This window comes from Coffea arabica, chromosome 7c, assembly GCF_036785885.1.
Source record: "Coffea arabica cultivar ET-39 chromosome 7c, Coffea Arabica ET-39 HiFi, whole genome shotgun sequence".
Taxonomy (NCBI): Eukaryota; Viridiplantae; Streptophyta; class Magnoliopsida; order Gentianales; family Rubiaceae; genus Coffea; species Coffea arabica.
In genome coordinates, this window is record NC_092322.1 from 3,051,118 (window position 1) to 3,066,389 (window position 15,272).

The 15,272-nt window shown below is 41.3% G+C and overlaps 5 protein-coding genes across 5 annotated transcripts; 2 read left to right on the forward strand and 3 right to left on the reverse strand.

Annotated features, from left to right (window-relative positions):
* The first annotated feature begins 1,284 nt into the window (after positions 1–1,284).
* On the forward strand, positions 1,285–3,947 carry LOC113698909 (protein trichome birefringence-like 19). The gene is made up of 2 exons (XM_072056730.1): positions 1,285–1,898; positions 2,813–3,947. Exons 1-2 carry the CDS (start codon positions 1,410–1,412, stop codon positions 3,602–3,604), a joined length of 1,281 nt encoding a protein of 426 aa, XP_071912831.1. The 5' UTR covers positions 1,285–1,409; the 3' UTR covers positions 3,605–3,947.
* A 36-nt stretch (positions 3,948–3,983) lies between these two features.
* On the reverse strand, positions 3,984–5,657 carry LOC113698911 (protein trichome birefringence-like 19). The gene is made up of 2 exons (XM_072056729.1): positions 5,160–5,657; positions 3,984–5,017 (listed from the first exon to the last, which is right to left on the reverse strand). Exons 1-2 carry the CDS (start codon positions 5,646–5,648, stop codon positions 4,205–4,207), a joined length of 1,302 nt encoding a protein of 433 aa, XP_071912830.1. The 5' UTR covers positions 5,649–5,657; the 3' UTR covers positions 3,984–4,204.
* A 1,115-nt stretch (positions 5,658–6,772) lies between these two features.
* On the reverse strand, positions 6,773–8,371 carry LOC113698912 (protein trichome birefringence-like 19). Its single transcript, XM_072057166.1, has 2 exons — positions 7,790–8,371; positions 6,773–7,684 (listed from the first exon to the last, which is right to left on the reverse strand). The coding sequence occupies exons 1-2, from the start codon at positions 8,255–8,257 to the stop codon at positions 6,917–6,919; spliced, it is 1,236 nt and encodes a 411-aa protein (XP_071913267.1). The 5' UTR covers positions 8,258–8,371; the 3' UTR covers positions 6,773–6,916.
* A 1,950-nt stretch (positions 8,372–10,321) lies between these two features.
* LOC113698844 (glucan endo-1,3-beta-D-glucosidase-like) lies at positions 10,322–12,880 on the forward strand. The gene has a single exon (XM_027218791.2). The coding sequence runs from the start codon at positions 10,438–10,440 to the stop codon at positions 12,643–12,645; it is 2,208 nt and encodes a 735-aa protein (XP_027074592.2). The 5' UTR covers positions 10,322–10,437; the 3' UTR covers positions 12,646–12,880.
* Positions 12,881–12,933: 53 nt separating this feature from the next.
* Positions 12,934–14,624, reverse strand: LOC113698845 (protein trichome birefringence-like 19). Its single transcript, XM_072057165.1, has 2 exons — positions 14,003–14,624; positions 12,934–13,866 (listed from the first exon to the last, which is right to left on the reverse strand). Exons 1-2 carry the CDS (start codon positions 14,489–14,491, stop codon positions 13,105–13,107), a joined length of 1,251 nt encoding a protein of 416 aa, XP_071913266.1. The 5' UTR covers positions 14,492–14,624; the 3' UTR covers positions 12,934–13,104.
* Between the last annotated feature and the right edge of the window lie 648 nt (positions 14,625–15,272).

A 15,272-nucleotide genomic window follows, 5' to 3' on the forward strand; every position in this document is an offset into this window, starting at 1 on the left:
ACGGTCCTGTACTGTATGGGAAATTTTTTTTTTTTTTTTTGGTTAAACTGATTTTCGACAAATAAGGAGTAGAAAAAAGATTATGCATAATTATTTCTGGCTCACAAATCGGCTTCGTGAGATCATACGGAGCATGTAATATTACCTCAAGATTGTCAGCATAACCAATCTCTACCTGCTCCGATTATGAGGCTTTTTACCAGTTAAATTTTGACCAGCAGCTAATTTTCTTTTTTCACATAGTTGAAAGAATGCTGAAGAAAACATTTAGGACATCCCTGAGGAAAACTAGGCAGCACATGTATGGGTAAGTGAAGAATTTGGACTCTTGTGCTGACATAGTTTTGAAAATGGTGGGATTCGATCGTGAGTCGGGACACTGCAGACACTTTTAGTTAAGGGAATCAAAGATGGTGGAATTGGTAGAATAATAATACGAACAATATATATGGAAGATGAGTAGATTGGTTGGATCTGCAGCTTAGACCTAGAAATCATCATGTTCTCCATAAGTTTCCCCTTGCAAGTCCAAACTCCTAATTAATATGTTCTCCAATCTCCATTAGTTGAGTGTTGACTGCGCAAGTATTTATTCGAAACAATTGCTTAACCACACTCCTATAATAACTGCGGCCACACGCTGGTAGTGCATTTAATTGTTGAAAGCATATGAAACAATTCTTGTCCTCCTCCTTGTTGTTGCAGATACTTCACATTTTTAATTAACGTGCATTGCTAGGCTTGGCAAACACTTGGATCATGCACCAACACGTAGAAGGACTTGCATCCCTTAATCATGAGATGATTTTGGGTTCAAAGCTCATGGGAATGAAAAAGACAACGTTGAGAGAGTTTCTCCTGCAAGGGATTCGAATCGACTTGAACAGAATTAGTCGCAAATCGTAAAACGGATGCGGATACCTGTGAGTTATACCAAACAAAAAAAAAAAAAAACACTTGGATCATGCATTAAATTTTTATTCCTTTGTTCCAAATTTTGGCTTTAATGGAATATTATGTACTACTTATCATAATTGGGAGTATAAGTTGTAACTACTAGCTTGCGACTTCAAAGTCTTAAATATGCAACTGCACAAGAAAACAAAACTGTTTTCTTTGGTTAAGCTAAGACTAATTAATAACTCCTTCGAACTAAACCATTCAATTTGCTTTTGCTATTTTTTAAGTAGTTCCCCATCAAACCGTCCAACTAAACCACATAATGTTGTATATGTATATGTGCTACGGCCACCCAACCTCCGCAATATATCTACTAAACTACTACTGCTACTCTCATTTCAGATCCTGCCTGTATTCTGTATTCATTTAACGTATACTCATCAGCCATTTCATTCACCATTCTGATCTCCACTTACCAACAACGCTAATTGAAGCATTAGCTCCAAGGAATGGATCAGGCTGCATTTGTCAAAAGCAACTCGGTTCAAAGGGCCCCTGTGATACTTCCCGTAGCAGTAACAGTAACAGCATTAGTCATTCTCGCGATTCTCCCGATTTACTACCCTCTGAGAAGATACCCGTCTCAAGCAGTAGTGAAGATCGCCGCTTCCCCTCCATACCATTCGGCCCAGAAACTGATAAAGGCAGTAGAAGATGAGGAAAAGTGTGACATCTTTACAGGGGAATGGATTCCAAACCCGAATGCGCCCTACTACACAAACGCTACGTGCTGGGCGATCCACGAGCATCAGAACTGCATGAAATATGGAAGGCCCGATGACGGGTTTATGAAATGGAAGTGGAAGCCAGAGGGGTGTGATCTACCGATCTTCAACCCGTATCAGTTCTTAGACATCGTCAGAGGCAAGTCCATGGCCTTTGTGGGAGACTCCATTGGCAGAAACCACATGCAATCCTTGATATGCCTCTTGTCCAGGGTATGCATGCCCTCTTCTTTTTTTATATATATAAATAAAACTCCTAAATTTCTATAACATATAAACTTCTCAAGCTAAAAAACTGTATAAAATTTTTTTTTTTCTTTGTGCGGAGCAAATCCTAAATTTCTTTCCCTTTAATATTTCGGCTTAGGACTAGAGGAGTCATAAAATCTCAAACTATTCCTAGAGATCATGCAATTCTGTTGTATATTTCGGTCAACCAGTCAACATAACATGTCTACCTGTTTTTGATTCTGGCCCATCTAGCTACAAAGCATAACCAACAATTAACAAGAACATCGTGTCAGAGATTTGTTGGCAAATGACCAACTTTGCCTAACTAGCTGTGCCATAATTCTCTGTCTTTTTCTGCATATGGGCAGGATAACCAATTGTAATTAAGTTATCGATATTCCCCATGCATCATCATGGTTATTGGGATGGTTTCGCGTGCCAGATTCAGTTCAAGGAACAATTGCTAGCACCGTCTAACGTGCTAGCATTGCTAAATATTGTAGGAAGACGTCTTTATGTTATGTTATTAAGGGTGCTTTTTGTAAAACTGAAATTTGAAAATTAAAATTTAAAATTTAGAGTTCAAATTCATTAAAATATCAAATTTTTAAGTACAAAATTTAATACATTTGAGTATATATCACGTTAAGTGATGAGTGAATAATGTATTAATTATTTTTTAAAGCAAGTTTTGTTTAGTAAATTCACCGTCACTTAATTAATTCAAATATTATATTTTTTATTATCATTAAGGTTTCAACATATTAATATCTGAATTCATTAAATTTAAGTGTTGAATTGAATTACCAAACAGAGCCTAAGCAGAGGATTATGCACAATGGCAAGCCAACAACATCAAATTGATCCTAAAGATTTGAAACAATTTCTCTTTTTAGGTGGAATTTCCAATCGACGACTCGGCCACGGATGATGACTATTTCAGGAGGTGGAAGTACCCAAGTTACAACTTCACCCTGGCAGCATTTTGGTCACCCTTCTTGGTTAAATTTCAAAAACCAGGCGCAGCTGACCTCTTCGATCTTTACCTTGATGAGTCTGACGAGAAATGGAGCACCGACATTGAAGGATTTGATTACGTCATCCTCAACGCCGGGCAATGGTATTTCCGTCCAAGCATGTACTATGAGAAACGCCGCCTCGTGGGGTGTCGTTTTTGTCAACTAGGGAACATCATAGACCTCCCAATGACTTACGGGTATAGAAGAGCGCTGAGGACAGCATTCAGGGCAATCAATAGCTTAAAAAATTACAGGGGTATAACATTTCTCAGGACTTACGCACCTTCTCATTTTGAAAACGGGGAATGGAATAAGGGTGGAAATTGTCTGAGAAAGAGGCCGTTTTGGAGCAACGAGACTGCCCTGGAGGCCAACAATTTAGAGGTTTACTTGACTCAAATGGAGGAATTTAGGGCTGCAGAAAGGGAAGGGAAGAAAAAAGGGTTGAGGTATAGGTTGCTGGATGTAACTCAAGCCATGCTTTTGAGACCCGATGGCCATCCCAGCAGATATGGACATTGGCCGCATGAAAATGTGACATTGTACAACGATTGTGTGCATTGGTGCTTGCCTGGACCTATTGATTCCTGGAGTGATTTTTTGCTCCACATGCTGAAGATGGAGGGTAGGAGATCCCACGAGGAAAAGCTTCAACCACAAACGCAGTAAAGAAAAGCTAAAATAGATTAAAAATTTTTTTTTTTCTTCTTCTGCTAAACTGCTAGTACTGTTCTTAATATATTGTGTGCTATGCCCTACTGTAGTTTCTAAAGGCTCGGTACTTCAGCTAAAATCTTGTGGAGTAAAACATATGCAAAATGCAACCACCATACTTTAGGTTGGTGGTCACCATTAAAGCATTAAGGTTTGATAGGGTGGGAGGTCAATGATTCAAACCTTATCTCTTATCAATTGCCACAATATGTGGATTGCTTTTAAAAAAATCTATACGGGTGTATAGTGCACCCGTCTGATTCGATGGTGGTTCAGTCCCTTCTGGATTATTGCTGGATTTCTTTAGATCCAGAAAAAAAAAACATATGCGAAATGCATCCAACAATTTCACTAGTTTACTTTCGTGACTCGAGGCGAATTATACAATGTAATAGACCTGATTTGTAATTGCTAATCAGACAAGTCGGAGTCTCGCAACTATTTCTGCATGCATGTCAATAAACAATACCATGATGACAAAGCGAGACACATTGAAGCTTGCGAAAACAGGAAGAATCATGGGGTAGGGGAGCCTCAGTTGTTACGGGCGGAAATTCAAGAATTTGTCTGATTTGGTGGTGTGCTCTTGTCCATCAGGCTAGTAGCATTATATTCCGACTGCAACACTTGAAGCAAGATCTCATTCCAGGCGTCAATGGGCCCTGGTAGGCACCAATGGACGCAATCAGCATTTGTGAAGTTGGCACCAGGGCCATGTGCATAGTGGTTTGGGTGACCATCTGCCCTCTCTGCCATCATATCAGTTGGGTCTAGGATCCGAAACTTCAAGCCCCTCTTCTTCCCTTTCCCGTCTGCGGCTATCAGCTCCGCAACTTGAGTCGAGTAAAGTTTCAAGAAGTATTCCTCAAACCTGATTTCGTCCTTTGCAATCGGCCTTGTTCTCACGCAGGTCCCACCTGTATTCCATCCTCCGTTCTCATAGTGTTGCGGAGATATTGTCCTCAGAAATGTAGTTCCCTTAAAATTTTCCAAATTTAGCAGCGTCCTAAACGATGTCCTGAAGGCCATTTGGTACCCATAGTACATACTAAGGCCGGTGATTTTCCTTTTGTTGCAGGCGTAACAACCTATAAGCTTACCCTTTCTGTAGTACACGAGTGGCCGGAGGAACCACTGTCCAGCTGATATGATCACATAATTGAACTTTTCAATGTGATTGGCCCAGATCTCATCAACCTCGTCCAAGTAGAGGGTTTGACTCGTGAGGGGGTAGATATTGGCGTCGGCATCTTCGGATTTCACCAAGTGAACGGACCAGAAAATGGCTAGCGTGAAATTATATTCTGCATAAAACCACAGCCTAAATCTTGGGTCTGCTGTATATGAGTTATCCACAGGATCAGCTGCCTGAGAGAACAGATAAAAGCACCATTTAGTTACAATATATATGATTTTAACCATTTGAGCAAACTACGCCCACCAAAAGATTAAAAAAAAAAAAAAAAAGAGGGAAAAAAGATACTACTAGTATTGATTATTTGCAACGCACACTTGCTAAGAGGCAAACCAATGACTGCATTTGATTTCTTGCTAGTGAATCACCGATAAAGGCCAGCGACTTTCCTCTTACAAGCTCCAAAAAGAGAGTTGCATTAAACGGGGGTAGCTCGCATTGACTTGGCTTCCACCTCCATTTCATGAATTCGGTATCTGGTCGTCCGAACTTGATGCAGTTTTGTCGATCATCGATCTGACAGTTAGTTTCATTCGTGTAGTAAGGAGCCTTGACTTGAGGAACCCAATCCCCAGAAAACATATCACATTGGTTCACCAACCCAAATGCCCTGCTCGAAGGCAATGAACTCCTCCTGTAAACCAACTCCATATCCCGCCGCCATGGAGAAAATGAATAGTTGTACAAACAGAAAAAAGGGGTGCTGAGGAGAAGAAATGATAAGATCAGTAAAGACAGCCTTTTCGAGGAGACATCAGGACATGTACGCTTCCCACTGGGAAGTGTAATGATACAGGCCTTCATTGATGTAATGTAATGTAACCGCGATGAATGAGCATTTGGGTTTTGTTGCTTTATTTATATACACAACGCAACTACACAGCTACGCAATCCTCCGCTGGTGCAATAATTAGACGCTTGATCTCTTTCGTTTTTTCTTTTTGCATTTTGTTTCTAACGTAGCATTTTATATGGCGGTTTCAAAGGAAAAAATTGGAAAAAAATAAAATAAAATTCAGTTTCAATACTATGACAGGTTCTGATAAATTTGCAGCTAGAGGATATAAGGTTTAACGAGTAGCCTTTGTCGTGTTTAAATTCCAAAACACACGTTCAATTTTCACAAAACATTATTAATATCTTTGATTTATGAATGGAAAGCCACCCAAAAAACAAAAAAAAAAAAACCGTATCTAGTGGATTAATTCTGTGATTAAGCTAAATCCCATGATATGATAATGATCAATGGAAAAACAGTTTCAATGAAAAAGTAATCATTTCTAAATTTTGAACTGAAGGCTGACACTGACAGTGCATATTGGAGTACGAGGAAAGATATCATCAGCTACACTGCCTTCCTTTTTTTTTTGGTAGAACTCTGCCTTCCCCTTTACTCTTCGACTGGCGACTGACCCTGCACTTCAACAGCCAGCCAGTGGCAACCCACGACCCAGGACTAGGAGAGGGTCGGTCGAAGCATGGAGTAAATAAATAATTGTTGTAAAAGTAAAAGAAAAGCAAAGGACAAAAGAATATGAAATTTAGTGCTCCAAGTTGACAAAACTATGGGGGGCAAAAGATGAAGAACAAGTAGGGAGGAATCAGGTTTTCTTGCAAGAAAAATCCTATATTAAGCCATGGTGGGATTTAAGCAAGCAGACACAAATAAACTAAGTAAAAGTTGATTTTAGAGATTCCATATTTGTATATATTGTTTAGAAGTACAACAAACTATGCTTGCAATCTCCTGTCACACACATTCTCTGCGACTTCCTTCTTGTTTTATTTATATTGATGTGTTCCAAGAATCTCTGATTATTTAATCAGCCAGCCATTTTGGGATAAAATCAACGTCATGAATATGATGATTATACAGTCAACAGCCCTCCAGGAGGAGGGTGGCTATTTATGCAAATATCAACAGGCAAAGAGAACTCCGGTCATTATTAAATACTGGGATGAAACAGATTAGCGTCTTCAAATTTTCGCTTCTGGCCGGCCAACACTTTTTCTTTTTGTGATGGAGATTAACAACAAATTGTCAACTTTTACGAAGAAATGGGCCCCCAGCACTAGGCTTTTTGGGTTTTCAACATCTGAAGCAAGGCCTCATTCCACGTATCGATCGGCCCAGGTAAGCACCAATGGACACAATCAGCAATCGTGACGTTTTCCCTGGGGCCATGTCCGTAGTGGCTTGGGTGACCATCCGGCCTCAGCATCATGAGTCGAGTGGCGTCCAGAGGCTTGAACTTCAAGCCCCTATTCCTCCCTTCCCTTTTCGCTGCTGTCAGCTCCGCCAATTGAGTCCAATAAAACTCCGGAATGTACTCTTCCATCCCCATCCCTTGCTTGCCGATTGGCCTCCTTCTCATGCAATTCCCGCCTTTATTCCACTCTCCATTTTCATAATGCTGAGGGGAAAATGTCCTCAAAAAGGTTATCCCTTTGAAGCCATCCAAATTCAGAAGGGTCCTAAAGGATGTTCTGAAGACCATTTTGTACCCATAATACCTAGTAAGGCTTGTGACGTTCTTTTTGTTGCAGATATAACACCCTACAATCTTTCCCTTTTCGTAATACAAAAGTGGCCGCAGGAACCACTGTCCAGATGATATAATTATGTACCTGAAATTCTGAACATGGGCTGCCCAAGATTCATCAACCTCATCTAAGTAGAGCTTCATAAGGCTAGTCAAGGAGTAACCCTTGGGGTCAGCTTCTTCTGATCTAACCAGATAAGTAGACCAGAAAGCTGCCACAGTGAAATTGTATTCTGCATAAAACCACCGTCTGAATCTTGTATCTTCTCCATATGATACATCCACAGGATCGGCTACCTAGTAAAAGGATAAGAACAATACACAATAGCAGTAAAACCTGAATGTAATAGCGTCAGATTTGAAAAAAAAAGAAAAGAAACTAAGGAGTTGATAGCTACATACACTGGCTAAGAGGCAGACAAGTGACTGCATTTGGTTCCTTGCCAGTGAATCACCGACAAAGGCCATGGACTTTCCTCTTACAAGCTCCAAGAATTGAGTGGCATCAAACGAGGGAAGCTCGCATTCATTAGGCTTCCACCTCCATTTCAAGAACTCTGTATCTGGTCGGCCAAACTTCATGCAATTTTGTCGATCATCAATCACGCATTTGGTTGCATTTGTGTAGTAAGGCCCTTTGGAGACAGGAACCCAATTCCCACTAAATAAATCGCACTGCCGCACTAACCTTGTTGAGTTACCAGCAAGATTTTCACTTGCAGGCTGTGAACTACGATCAACTATTACTGGGTTCTCATACAAACAGAAAAGGGTGGTACTAACCAGAAGAAATGAGGTTAAGATCAGTAAAATCAATCCGTTAGGAGATTTGCTCCTCCCGCTGGGAACTGCAATCATGTAAGCCTTCATTAGAGTAGTTGCGGACGAAAGAGAATTCGGGGTTGCACTTGTATGTGCAGTATTCTTCTAGATATATGTGCACTAATGTGGTACTCTTCTTGACCTTTGAACCGAAATTTCGGGAGCAATCATGCAAACGTAAAGAAAATTTTCAGATGCTCCAAGGTGCCTGTTTGCAGCAGAACAGTTAATAATTGAGCTCCAAACTGCAGGCATGGACATGGAGTACATTAAACTTGTCAGGGAAGACTTCTTGGTTCCAAAATGCGGAAGAACATGTAAGAAGCCAACTACAGATTACATGATATCTCCTTTCTTTTTGTTCTTTTAGGCTTGATTTTTTTTTTTTTTGGATAGAAATAAGGATAAATATATTAATTAATTCCTCCAGGCTTGATGCACGTCAAGTATGTTTGCTTTATTACGTGTGTCTATGGGTGAGCACTCATCATTGGGGAATGATCAATCGGAAAACCACTAGTTCTGAAGGAACTAAATACCAGAGTTCTTGGCAAAGAAAGGCAATCATCAACACTTGGCATCCAAGTTACTCCACGTTCTTGGAGCTGTACCAGTTGAATCCTGCCATCAGTCCGTGGCAAGTTGTGAAACTGAGGGTCTAAGCGTGGAGCAAACTCATTGCAGCCCAGAGACAGGAACGAGTTTTACATTTGACAGTGATCATAGAATATTCAGAGCACTCGAGGAAGATTTTTCCAGTGTCTCAAGAATTGTTGAACTCAGGAAAATGTTTAGATACAAAATAGAAATAACTCTCAATGAGCGTGAGAATTAGGTGAACTGGATATGTAAATTTGCTATCTTCATGCTTCGTTTCTCCTGAAATTAAAAGATGTACTTCGCTTTTTTTTTTTTTTGTTTCGGAAACAGAGGAAACCTTATTCAGATAATCCTCTAAATTGGTCTCTCTTTTTTTTTTTTTTTTTTTTTTTCGATTTGTTCAGGATTATTATTACAAACAAGAAAATGTGAATTGTATTAGACTAATCGATTTCTGCTCGATTTCTTACTGATAAAGATAAACTGCATTGGATGGACAACCGATGTGTGGTAATTGAAATAGTAAATCATTTGGCTGTTCAGCTTTCATCGTCGATTGATGTGGCATCAATTCTATATTCGTGGCTGCCTGATACATCGTCAATTGATTGATCTTTGAATAGTCCATTCAATCGGCAGCCTGCAATTTCGACGCCATCTTCGTTGCAAGAGCCTACAAAAACAAATGAGCATGCTCCATCTGATTAGTTTTGTCGTTGCTCTCTATCTTTCATGCAGATGTACAGCAACAATTTGCGTTTAGTAACACGCGTTTACTAGTCCAAGGATAAAGAAAGGGACAAGTTCAGAGAGAAAACGAAAGGCGTTACCAAGAGCCTACTCTATTCCAGAAATCCTGTGCAAGCAAATTCCGAAATGCTGGAATCAACAGCCTCTGGCTCCTATCATTTACTGCAAAGACGAAATCAAGATTTCGACCATCGTCTCCTATCGCTTACCACTCATACGTGACCTTTCCATATTCAAATGGTCGGATAATGATTTAGTTCTCGTATTTTCTTGATCTAATTGAGCCCTTTCTTGGATAGATGGATTAAAATATAAAATAGGAGTCGCGTAGGAATTGTCAATTGACCAAAAAAAAAACAAAGAAGTTGAGTCCGAATACTGGTAACGGATCATTTCTTTCTTTCTTCTCAAACATTCAAAGGCCCCACTGGCAATGAACAATAATGCCTTGCTTGCAACGTGCAGAAGTCCAAGTTTCAGGTCTTACATAAATTATCTTGCAATTGTCACCCTTCCCTTGTCACAAGTAAAGTAAACAACGCAACCTCCAAAAAGGAACCAACTTCGCTTCCAGTCCAATCCAATCCAATCCAATCATCATCATCATCATCATCATCATCATCATCCCCTCCTCTTCTCGTCAATCTGAATCCTGGTGCAAGCAAAAACACCTCAGCCATGAGCCGACAGCCAAACACCCGCCTCTGGGGTGAGAGTTGACTATTTGAGTCTAAACTCCCGGCGTTTCAGTTTCCACCCGATCTCCTCTATTGGGCCGGTTAGTGAAAGTCAAGGTACTAATTACATTATTGTTATCCGCCAGAGTGGCAATTGACCAAGTTGCCAGCAACTAAATTAACGCGGTTAAGCTTTAACCAATGCTGAAGAAAGTCAGACGAAAGGTCGTGACTGCGATCACAAGGCCCTTCAAGAAAAAGGGTAGAAAAACCCCTCCTCCTCCTCCCCCAACAGAACCAGAGCCAGCCCCACCATCGCCTGCTTCTCCTTCTCCACCTCAATCTCCCACGATGTCACCACCCAAGAGGAAACACACACAACCGTTCCTCTTCCCTCAATCCCAATCTGTAGTTCTCCCTGATCCCTCCACCTTCTTTTCACCCAACCTCCTCTCCTCCCCACTTCCCACGAATTCTTTCTTTCAGAATTTCGTCCTCAAGAACGGTGATCAACCTGAATACATCCATCCTTATCTCATTAAATCTGCAGTCTCTGCCCTCACCGTCTGTTACCCATCTCAATCCCACAACTCTGCTTTCATTTACCAGATCTTTAATGCTGATCTCACCATTTCTACTTTGAACAATCCCAACCCTAATGCCACCCACATCATATCTTCCTTCAGTGACCTCAGTGTCACGTTGGATCATCCTTCGAGCAATTTAAGGTTCTTTCTTGTGAGGGGCAGTCCGTTCTTGACTTGCAACGTTATGGGCAATGTTGCGCTCTCAATTTCAACCGTCCACGCTATTATTGGCTTTTCTTCTAATGCTTCCCTCACCAAGTACACCATCAAGCTCAATAACAATCAGACTTGGCTATTGTATGCTTCTTCACCCATAAGCTTGACTCATGACATATCTAGTATTACTTCTGGTGTGTTTACTGGGATTATAAGGATTGCTGCATTGCCAGATTCTGATTCAAGATCGGAAGCGATTCTTGATCGATTCAGTTCTTGTTATCCACTGTCTGGTGATGCTATTTTCAATAGGCCATTTTGTTTGGAGTACAAATGGGAGAAGAGAGGATGGGGAGATTTGCTAATGCTTGCACATCCTCTCCACCTTAAGCTTCTTTCAAGTGGAGATTGCTCTCTCACTGTCTTAGATAATTTTAAGTACAACAGCATCGATGGTGAGCTGGTAGGCGTTGTTGGAGATTCATGGTTGCTGAAAAGTGATCCTATCTCTGTAAATTGGCATTCGATAAAAGGTGTTCGGGAGGAAACGCAAGAAGAAATAGTTAATGCTCTTATCAAGGATGTGGAGGCCCTTAGTACAACTTCCATATCCACTACTTCATCTTATTTCTATGGTAAATTGATTGCTAGAGCCGCAAGATTTGCAGTGATTGCCGAAGAAGTGTCTTACCTTGATGTGGTTCCAGCTATTAAAAAGTTCTTGAAGGATACCATTGAGCCTTGGCTAGATGGCACATTTGGGGGAAACGGGTTCTTATATGATCCAAAATGGGGTGGAATTGTGACTAAACAAGGATCATTGGATTCTGGGGCTGATTTTGGGTTTGGAATTTACAATGACCACCATTATCATCTAGGCTATTTCATTTATGCAATTTCTGTGCTTGCAAAGATTGATCCTTTTTGGGGGAAGAAGTATAGGCCCCAGGCTTACTCAATGATGGCAGACTTCATGAATTTAAGCAGGAGAGCAGATTCTAGTTATCCACGTCTGAGGTGTTTTGACTTGTGGTTATTGCATTCTTGGGCTGGAGGATTAACAGAGTTTGCAGATGGAAGGAATCAGGAAAGCACAAGCGAGGCTGTAAGTGCATACTATTCAGCAGCTTTGATGGGGTTGGCCTATGGAGACACCCATCTTGTTGCCATTGGATCAACTATTGCAGCTCTAGAGATTCAGTCAGCGCAAACATGGTGGCATGTGAGAGAGAACGACGCTCTATATGGAGACGAATTTACTAGAGAGAACAGAGTGGTTGGCGTCTTGTGGGCTAACAAAAGGGACAGTGCACTTTGGTTTGCTCCACCCGAATGGCGGGAGTGTAGGCTGGGAATTCAGGAGCTGCCTCTGTTACCTATAACCGAGATTTTGTTCTCGGATGTTGAGTATGCCAAAGAGCTCGTGGAATGGACGTTGCCAGCTTTGGCAAGGGAAGGGGTTGGAGAAGGGTGGAAGGGGTTCGTCTATGCCTTGGAAGGGATTTATGACAGAGAAGGTGCTTTGGCTAAGATCAAGCAACTGACTGGGTATGATGATGGGAACTCTCTTACAAATCTTTTATGGTGGATTCACAGTAGAGATGATGGAGAAGAGATGCATGAAAGAGGAGGCAAATTGTGCTGGTATAGTCACTATCATCACTGAATTCGTGAATCCAGTGAGCTGATAAGACGACTCCAACATGATATGATGTGTACCAATAAAAATCCGAACTAAAGAATTTGTACCTCACCCGATCATTACTGAGAGTTTATATCTTCGCTTTATAGAAGGAGAATGCGTGTTCATTTGATCTTGATCCTTGTGAAGCAAAAGGGAGACCAGACTTGATCTGCATGTAGAAATCATTCTGTTTGGGAATTATTATGCTCTTTGTGAATTGTAATTGCTTCTCCAGTGTGTACAATATTCATTTTAGGAATCATACACCAATAAAAAAATTTATCTGCAAATAAACAAACCCAACTTTGTACTAGTAACAAGTTACAACCGCAAATGCCCCTCTTTAGCAAGACACGACAACTGCAAAGGTCTCATTTTTTTTAATGCTCCTAGACTGTGGAGATTCAAGAATTTGTCCATGCTGCTTGGATCACTACTACCCTACCCTTCGGTCTTCAGCATTTGAAGTAAGGCCTCGTTCCATGTATCAATGGGGCCAGGAAGGCACCAATGGGCACAATCCGGGTTCTTGATATTTGCACTAGCCGGATGTCCATAGTGACTTGGGTGACCATCCGGCCTCAGCGTCATCATTTCAGTGACTTCTAGCATCCTAAACTTGGGTCCCCTAGTTTTCCTCGCTTCTGTCTCTGCAGCTGTTAACTCTGCTACTTGAGTTGAATGAAGCTCCGAAAAGTAGTCACTCAACTTCATTTCATGTTTTGGAGTTGGCCTTGTTCTGGAACAAGTCCCACCTTCATTCCAATATCCATTCTCATAATGGGACGGCGTAAACGTCCTCAGGAACGTAATCCCTTTAAATTTCTCTAGATTCAGCAGCGTCCTAAACGATGTTCTGAAGGCCATTTTGTAGCCGTAGAATACATCAAGGTCTGTGATGTTTTCTTTTTTGCAGAGGTAACACCCTACAAGCTTTCCCTTTTCATAGTACATGAGTGGCCTAAGGAACCACTGTCCAGAGGAGATAATCAGAAAATTGAAATTCTCGACTTGAGTTGCCCAGGTCTCATCAACCTCATCCAAGTAGACATTCATTCTAGTGAGGTTGACGTTGACTTCGGCATCTTCTGATCTAACCAGATGGAAGGACCAGTAAAATCCTAATGTGAAATTGTATTCTGCATAGAACCACAGCCTAATTTTTGCAAATGGGGCATGCGCTACTTTAGTGGGATCGGCAACCTGGAGGAAGGATTATACAATGTGGTAGTTACAGCAACAGAAGCAGGCAATTATTGATTTCCCCCCAAACCCTCCCCACCCACACGCACCAAGTACGACGAAATAAGAACAAACAGTCGAGATCGGCAGCACTTACACTGGCTAACATGCAGAGCAACGATTGCAGCTGGTTCCTAGCGAGCGAATCACCGATGAAGGCCATGGATTTTCCTCTCATGAGTTCCAAAAACTCGGTTGCATCAAATAAGGGCAGCTCGCATTCGTAAGGCTCCCACCTCCACTTCATAAATTCCGTGTCCGGCCGGCCGAATTTCATGCAGTTTTGCCGATCATCCATCTCACAGTTAGTGGCATTTGTGTAGTAAGGCCCTTCGGCACAGTGAACCCAGTCTCCAGAAAAGAAATTGCATTGGCTCTTTGAACTTGTGCCGGTAGAATTACCAACATTTCCGCTGGAAGGCAATAAACTGTAGTAAACAATAATCCCCTGCTGCCCTGGGGAAAATGAGTAGTTATACAAGCAGAAAAGAGTGGTGAGGAGAAGAGATGATGAGATGAACAAAATCAAAGGCTTGGGATTATCAGGACATGGGCTGGCAAGTGCAGCAGTGATTCGAGGCTTCATTCCTGTAGCTGGATGCAATGATTTCCTTCAGAGATAATCCCGGGGTCCTCCGTACTTCGTATGCAGAACGGCCCCGTGATTTTGGTGTCCAAGGAACTATTTTCCTAGTGATTAGATAGGTCACAGGAGTGCCAGCTCAACCGGTGAAAACTTGCCCTAAAGTCGTCAATAAAAATGTAATGGAATCATGGAAATTCTTTCTTTTTTTTTTTTTAGGAAGAATTATGGTAATAAAAATGCTTTGCATGTTCCAATTTTTTGCTTGATTTAATTATCAGCAACTATAACATGCAATTCTGATTATTATAATTATTACCCTTTTTCGCATTTATAAATTCCTTTATTTTTGTACAAGTAGGTTGCTTCTAACAAAATGAAACAGCTAACTAATAACCTTAAATAATCACTCGGTTTTCTCTATCCCTTTTTCTTTGACTTTAGTTATCAATTGGCACCGTCCATCCGCCGGAGTAACATCAAAATTCTTTTCCATCTGAACCAACTAATTACCGAGTACCGACTACTTGGAAGAAATAACCGGTTGGCATTTGCGTCAGAGGCCGCAGTAAGTTTGAGAAACTTCTGTATGGTTTGACAGAGTTGACCACGTCCACGACTACCAAGGAAAGCCTTTCAATTGTTTTCGACTAAACACCGACACATTGGACCGTTCTGATACGGGGAATTACCAAATGCGGAGGAGCATTGATAGCGTCAGCGACCGGGTTTCCTTGGCCTAATTGGTTTTGCACCGACAAAGCCCGCCGGCCCGCAGGTCGGG

Coding starts and splice junctions, on each gene's coding strand:
- LOC113698909 (XM_072056730.1), top strand. CDS start 1,410: ATGGATCAGGCTGCATTTGTCAAAAGCAACTCGGTTCAAAGGGCCCCT. Junction 1,899..2,812: donor TGATATGCCTCTTGTCCAGG/GTATGCATGCCC, acceptor TTCTCTTTTTAG/GTGGAATTTCCAATCGACGA.
- LOC113698911 (XM_072056729.1), bottom strand. CDS start 5,648: ATGAAGGCCTGTATCATTACACTTCCCAGTGGGAAGCGTACATGTCCT. Junction 5,018..5,159: donor TGGTTTGCCTCTTAGCAAGT/GTGCGTTGCAAA, acceptor CTGTTCTCTCAG/GCAGCTGATCCTGTGGATAA.
- LOC113698912 (XM_072057166.1), bottom strand. CDS start 8,257: ATGAAGGCTTACATGATTGCAGTTCCCAGCGGGAGGAGCAAATCTCCT. Junction 7,685..7,789: donor TTGTCTGCCTCTTAGCCAGT/GTATGTAGCTAT, acceptor TCCTTTTACTAG/GTAGCCGATCCTGTGGATGT.
- LOC113698844 (XM_027218791.2), top strand. CDS start 10,438: ATGCTGAAGAAAGTCAGACGAAAGGTCGTGACTGCGATCACAAGGCCC.
- LOC113698845 (XM_072057165.1), bottom strand. CDS start 14,491: ATGAAGCCTCGAATCACTGCTGCACTTGCCAGCCCATGTCCTGATAAT. Junction 13,867..14,002: donor TGCTCTGCATGTTAGCCAGT/GTAAGTGCTGCC, acceptor TCCTTCCTCCAG/GTTGCCGATCCCACTAAAGT.